The following is a 6437-nucleotide window of genomic DNA, read 5'->3' on the forward strand; positions in this document are numbered from 1 at the left end:
CTGTGTCCCGAGCCTGCGGCACTTTCACAGCCTGACGTGTGCACGTGGGCAGCTCCCCTCCTGCCTGACACCACAGGAACTGCTTACAGACACGCGCAGGATACACACGCACACACATGCAGGTATGCACACAAACACAGATACAGACCCACACATACCGATACAGGGACACACAGATACAGACAGACACACATCTAAAGATATAGATACACAGATACAGACAAATAGACACACACAGAGACATGCATATAAAGATGCACACACACAGACACACACACACACACACACAGACACAGAGACACACAGACAGACACACTCGCTTGCTCCTCCCACCTGCCCAAGGCTACTTGGCACAGACACCTTGGGTGGGGTCCCACATGTGATGCCCCCACCCTCACTTCAGTCCCAATCGGAGGGGCCTCCCTGGCCGGAGCTGTCCACCCACCATGGCAGGTATGGGAGGGGTGGCCGAGAGCCACTCTGAGCTTCGTCCGCCCTGAACAGTCTCTGTCCGGCAGGTGGCAGTGGGCTGCAGTTGCCCCGTGGCCGGGGCCTGAGGGGGAGGCCGGGCAGCAGGCTCGCTCTTTTCAGGCACCAGGCTGGGGGATGGGGTTTTCCTGCAGCAGGGAAGGCAGGGAAATTCCAGTGGATGCCGGGAGGGGGTGGCGGTGAGGGCCCAGAGAAGGGACGCACCTCACCCGACTCCTACCCCACGAGCAGTCCCTGTGGGTGCTGAAGGGCAGCTGCCCTGGGGTGTCAACCCCAACACTGTCACCTGGTATCCATCTGATGGGGAGCCCCCTCTCTGAGCCTCTCGGGGAATGCATGGGTCACCTCCCCACAAAGGTAGCAAAGCACCAGGCCTCTCACTGGGGGGGCACCGACGTCCACAGCGCTGGCTTGTTGGGGGGACGGAGTGTCCCCCGGGAGTGTGCTGTGGAGGGCGGGGAGTAGGGGAGAGGTCCTGGTCTGGGCCCACCTGATCCCAGTTAGGAGCTGCATCAGCCGGGCCTCCCAGGCAGCTGTTAAAGGGGGTCCGCCCTGAGCCTCCCGAGACAATGGGGGCAGAAGCCAGACCAGCTGGCTCAGCTGCTGGCAGCACCTGGGGGCCGGGACAGTGGCTGTGTGACCCTCCCACGGAAGTGAGTTTCCGAGTTGGAGGAGGCAGGATGCAAGCTGGCCGGGAAGTTGGCATCCGAGGTCACCCCCTGGCCCTCGCGGGTCAGGCCTGATTGTGCAGCCCTGTGGGGGCGGCAGCGCAGTGGGGAGGAGACAGGTTGGCCGTGGGGTGGTCACCGTGTGGACGGTGGCTGTGCTAGGGCCAGGAAGGGCTGGCTTGCTGCGTGGCACACGACCCGGGTAGTCCTCGCCTCGGGTGCATGCAGCGAGGTCCCTGCACCTGAGTGTCAGCGGCTACGTTGGTGCCCAGGTGGATGTTGGTGTTGGTGTGGTCTGGGCGTCTCCTCCACCTGCAGGCTGACCCGTGCTGGTTCGTCTACAACACGGCGGGGCTGCCTCCAGGACCCTTGGGTATGGCTTAGCCCCCAGCAGTGAGTGGGTGGGTAGCCTGCCACCTGGCCCTGCCCTTGCCCAGGGCTCTGGGGTCTCCTTTCTGGGATTGTGGGCAGGGCACCTCAGGATTCCGCTGGCAGTGCCCACAGATGCTAGGGAGACATCAGCTTGCGGCTCTGAGCTGCATGGTGAAAGGACACAGCGGCTCGGACGGTGGACTGAATGAAACAGGAGGACAATTGTGAGGGGGTCGAGGGGTGGGTGGGGGCTGCACCTGCTGTGAGTCAGAGCAGGCTGAAAGTACCCAACCCAACTCAGCCCCCATCGGGGACCAGCCCTGACACCCCTGTCCCCCACGGGGTAGGCCAGCAGCGTTCCTTGACTATACTGCCCAGGTTTGGACAGGAAAGCCCCCCGGGACGTTTCCAGAGGGGCGCCACAGTCTGGGTCCCAGCTCACTCCAGGGGGCCTGGGGTGGGGGTTGTTGGAACCTCGAGAGTGGCGTGCCTCCCACCCCTTGCTCCCCGGCAGCCCCTGCTGTGCTGGGACCTGGCTGGGTAGGACTCCCGCTGGCCCTGGGTCACCTGGCGGGTACAGGAGCTGAAAGGATGCCCAACAGGGCCCCGGTGTCCTTCAGGGCCGGCCTGCGGTCAGTGGGAACAAGCAGGCATTGTGCCTAGCCTGGCACTGTGCTCCACCCGGTGTGCCCTCCCCGGGGAAGGCGGGTGGGCAGAGGTGGGTGTGGATATCCTCCCTGCCCCTGCCCTGCCACCATGCCCAGCTCTGCCCAACCTTGGTTTCCCTACTCCTGGGGGAGGGGTGGTGGCCCTGCAGAGGCCCAAGACCTTTATCTGCCCCCCCCCACCTCCCTGGGGGGCCCAGGGCAAGCAGCTTGCTCTTCCTGACAAGACAAGCCCCAAACCCACAGCCATAGAGTCAGGGTCTCCCCAAAGATGGTCCGCCTTAGAGAGAATGGACAGCCTCTCTTTCTCCCACAGCGCGGCTGGTGGGCTGGAACACCCGGCTTGAGGTTCCAGCCGGGTGTTTAAGCCGCTGGCCTGCCAGGGCGCCCTTAACAAGAGAACAACCACCCACGCTCCCATTTCCAACAGGGCCTCTTCTCAGGTGCCAGGCCAGGAATTCCACGTAGCTTCAGGGGTGATGGTGGTGGTAGGGGGGGTAGGGGCACAATTCTCCCTGTGACAGCCGCCCTTTCACCTCCAAAGGGTGGGGGTGCATGGCAGGACCTGAGACCCATGGGCCTGGCTGGGGGGAGCCTGTGAGAGTCTGGGTAGCGGCAGGCCAGGGTGGGCAGGTTGTGGAAAGAAGGGGGCCTGCAACCCTGGGGCTGGGGGCCGAAGACGGAGTGTGTGCAGGGCAGGCATGTCCTCTTTCTGGGGCCCCTAGGGGTGTGGGCCTGGCCCCCTGCTCAGCCTGGCCTCTAGGGGGCTGGTGAAGAGAGCCGGGGGAGGGCAGCCACACCCCGACTCTCCCCTGCCGGCTGGACTCTCAGTTGATCAGTGTGTCACCTCGGGGGACCGCGGGCCCTTGGAGCCTTTATTTCAGCCCGCAGCCCATGTGAGGTCAGCAGGGCCCTGGTGCCGCACCTCTTGGGGTCTTGGGGGTGGGGACACTCGTGTGGTCAGCTGGCTGGGCTGCTGCAGGCTGTGGCCAGCGGGGAGGTCTGGGTACTTCCTGTTGCGGGAAGAAAGGGCCTGCTTAGTTGATGAGGTGGGAACAGTGCTTCCATTGTCACAGGAGCACCCACCCCTCAGGGTCCATCTCATGGCCATGGGGAAACTGAGGCCAGCCAGCCGGGCGCCCTTGTGTCTGCTGCCCGGGCTGGCACCTGTCCTGCTTCCTTTTGGCTCAGCCTGCCACCCTAATCCCCTTTCTGCTCCAGGCCATGGAAACCAACAGACCAGGGCGCATTCTGGGCGCGGCTGGGACTGGCCGCAGGGACAGGGCCAGGCCTGCTGCGGACCCTCCCCTCGAGGCCACAGTGCTGTTCTCCTGGGCTCCTCCTTATGCCCCTAGCTTTTGTCTTCCTGATCAGGGGGCTTCTGGGGCAGGGGCTCCCCCAGGGGGCTGAGACAGGGGCAGCCTTCCCCGGTGCTGGCCCGCCAGGCTCTTGCAGGCTGGGTCCAAGGGGCAGCAGAATGGCTATCCCTTGTGGATGGGGGCTCTGGCTGGGGGTGAGCAGGAGCCCATGGGCATTGCAGAGGGATGGGTGGGTTGAGCATTGTGCTGGGGACAGAGGGGGGCAGGAGGGGGCGGTAAAGGGGGATGTGGGGGCAGGGGCACCATCTCCAAACTTTTCCTCCTAGGTGTACTATACATCCTGCTGCCCTGGGTTTGGGGACCTGGCAACCCTGTGCTGCCCAACTGGGAGCCACCCTGCCCCGGGACACGGGGGCTGAAGCCCTGCTAGGGGCCCCATGATCTGAGGAAGGAGCCACCCCTCCGTCTGCTTCTGGGTGCACACATTCAGAGGGGGCCTGGGCTGTGAGGGGCGGTGGGGACCAGAACCTTGCTCATGTCGGCAACTGACCCCCCCAGGCACTCCTGGTGGGCCACAGTCACTCGGTGACACCCCAGTGCCGGTGCAGACATCAGGGCCCCCAGCCCCCACGGGTGATGTCAGGGAACTCAGCCCAGGCGGCAGCTTCTATCCCACCAGGCCCCTGCAGTGTTTTGTGATGACTGCCCTATTGGGGTGCAAGCTGCAGCTGTGAGCACCTCCTCGGCTGTGAGCCCCATGACACCCCCAGCCCATATCCACCTGCAGGGGGAGAGGCTTGTGGTCCGGGAGATGCTGTAGCTGCCTGCTCTGTGTAGCCGGCACCTCCTGCTGGGCCCCCACCCGCCTCAGCACGCACCCCCTTTCTGGCTTAGCCCCGCACCTGGACCAGAAGGGGGTCCCCTGACTCGGGGCGGGGGCCGGGTGACCGGGGGTGACCGTGGCCTTCTCTTGCAGCTTCCTCATTGTGCTGGTCTGCCTCGTCTTCAGTGTGCTCTCCACCATCGAGCAGTATGCCGCGCTGGCCACCGGGACCCTCTTCTGGATGGTACGTGGGGGCTGCCGGGGCGTGGGGACCTAGTGCTGACCGGGGCGCTCACCTCTCCAGAAGCTGGGTCTGAGGGTGGGCAGTATTGCCCAGTCCCTGCCTGTCTGGGGACATCCCAGCTGTCCTTAGCCCATGGCCTCTGCTGGCTGGCGGCTAGCCCTGGGACTGGAGGTGCGGGGACCCCCTGGGCCCAGCGACATCCCCAGGGCAGGGAGGAGAGCCCGTGGCTGGCTGGCGGGGACATATGTGCCCAGGGGAGCATGGATGGGGCAGTCTGGGGCTTCTTGGCGAGTGCTGTGAGGAGGGGATCTACAGGCCTCCTCGATGGACTGGGTCCACCCCAGTGGCTGGGGACAGTCACTGGGCAGGGCTGTCTGGACTTCTTAGTGTCCTGCTATCCCTCCCAGGAACTCCCTCCCGGGGGCGGGGGGCTCCCCATCTGCACAGGGCCCTCAGGACAGCCTGTCGGTGGAATGAATTTCCAGTGATCAAGCCCTGTCCCTGAGGGGCAGCAAAACAAAGGGGGAAGGCCCTTGTTCCAGGTGCATGTGGGGCCCTGTGGCCAGACGCCCCGCGCCCACTGCCCGCAGCCTTGGTGACCACGTGTGACCATCGTCTGGGCACGCAGCTTCCTGGGAGCCTCACATGCTGGGGTCTGTCAGCGACCGGCTTACTGTATGCCTTCACAGCCCCCGCCCCGGACTAAGTCCTCTCCCCGCTGCCGAGCACAGGGCCGAGGCTGGAGCTCGCTGGAACACCCTCTCTGGGGGGCACAACTTGACTGGTATGCAGATGGCATTTTCTTGGGGACATGTGTGTCCCCTCTGCACAGTGCACACAGGCCCCCGCCGCCCCCCACCCCACCTCCACCTACCACGGCGATTTCTTCAGTGGTAGGCGGTGGCCCGAGTCAGGCCCGGTGCCCAGTAGAAGGAAGCCCGGGGGTCTCAGATGTGCACGCGTGCCTGTGTGTGTGTCTGTGTGTGCGCGTGTGTCTGTGCATATGTGTGTCTGCCTATGTGTGTATGTGTGTGCGTGTGTGTGTGAGTGTGTGTGCGGTGGGCGGGCTCCCAAGCTGACAGGGGAACGCGGTTGTCTTCTCATTCCATCTGAGTCCCCTGCCCCTGAGCAGTTGCGCCCCCATCCAGCTCGTGGGCCCCTTTCCTTCTCGCCAAGCTCCTTCTTGAGAATCGGAGAGGGTTTGTGTCCCTGGATTGCGCTGAGGGGCTGTGAACATGAGGAAGGTGGAGGAGCCGCAGGCACACCGCGGTTGCAGCCATGGGCTCAGGCTGAGGGCCCGTGGTGAGGCCGGCGCAGGGCCGGCAGGGTTTCGTCTGTTGTGTGAGGGGTTCTAGCGATCGGAACGGACAGCGGCCACCTCGCTCCTCCTCCTCCTCCTCCTCTCTGACCCCAGATGGCCTTCCCTTTCATGGCCATTTGCACACCAGTCCACCCACAGCCTGCGACTGCCCCTTCTTCTGTTCTTGCACCCCTGCGACTGCCAGCCCTGGGAGTCCGTTTCCTCTCGTGGGGTACCCTGTCCTCGATGCCACACCCCTCCCGTCCACTGTGGTGACCCCGTAGGACGGAGCAGAAGGGCCCCTGTGGGTGTCTGAGGCTGTAACTCTTTACAGGAGTAGGAAGCCTCCTCTTTCTCCCTCAGAGCTGCTGCTGGGTTTGAACTTCTGACCTCGGGTGAGCAGCCCAGTGCCCTGGTGTGATGTTCTGTGTAGGCTGCCCTTGCCAGGGGCTTCGTGTGTGTGTGTGTGTGTGTGGTGTCTTTCGTGTGTGTGGTGTCTCTCGTGTGTGTGTGTGTGTGTGTGTGTGTGTGGTGTCTCTCGTGTGTGTGTGTGTGTG

General features: G+C 64.2%; 1 protein-coding gene across 1 annotated transcript in view; it reads left to right on the plus strand.

Annotated features, from left to right (window-relative positions):
* KCNQ1 (potassium voltage-gated channel subfamily Q member 1) overlaps nucleotides 1-6437 on the plus strand; it is a gene marked incomplete at its 5' end in the record, with an annotated part of 184923 nt that overhangs the window by 18790 nt on the left and 159696 nt on the right. The window contains one exon of the mRNA XM_004713756.2: nucleotides 4490-4580. Coding sequence (XP_004713813.1) covers nucleotides 4490-4580 — 91 coding nt within the window. The remainder of the gene's footprint in view (nucleotides 1-4489; nucleotides 4581-6437) is intronic.

Source organism: Echinops telfairi, unplaced genomic scaffold (genome assembly GCF_000313985.2).
Source record: "Echinops telfairi isolate 266 unplaced genomic scaffold, ASM31398v2 ScPeMD7_7417;HRSCAF=8455, whole genome shotgun sequence".
In the NCBI taxonomy this organism is placed as follows: domain Eukaryota; kingdom Metazoa; phylum Chordata; class Mammalia; order Afrosoricida; family Tenrecidae; genus Echinops; species Echinops telfairi.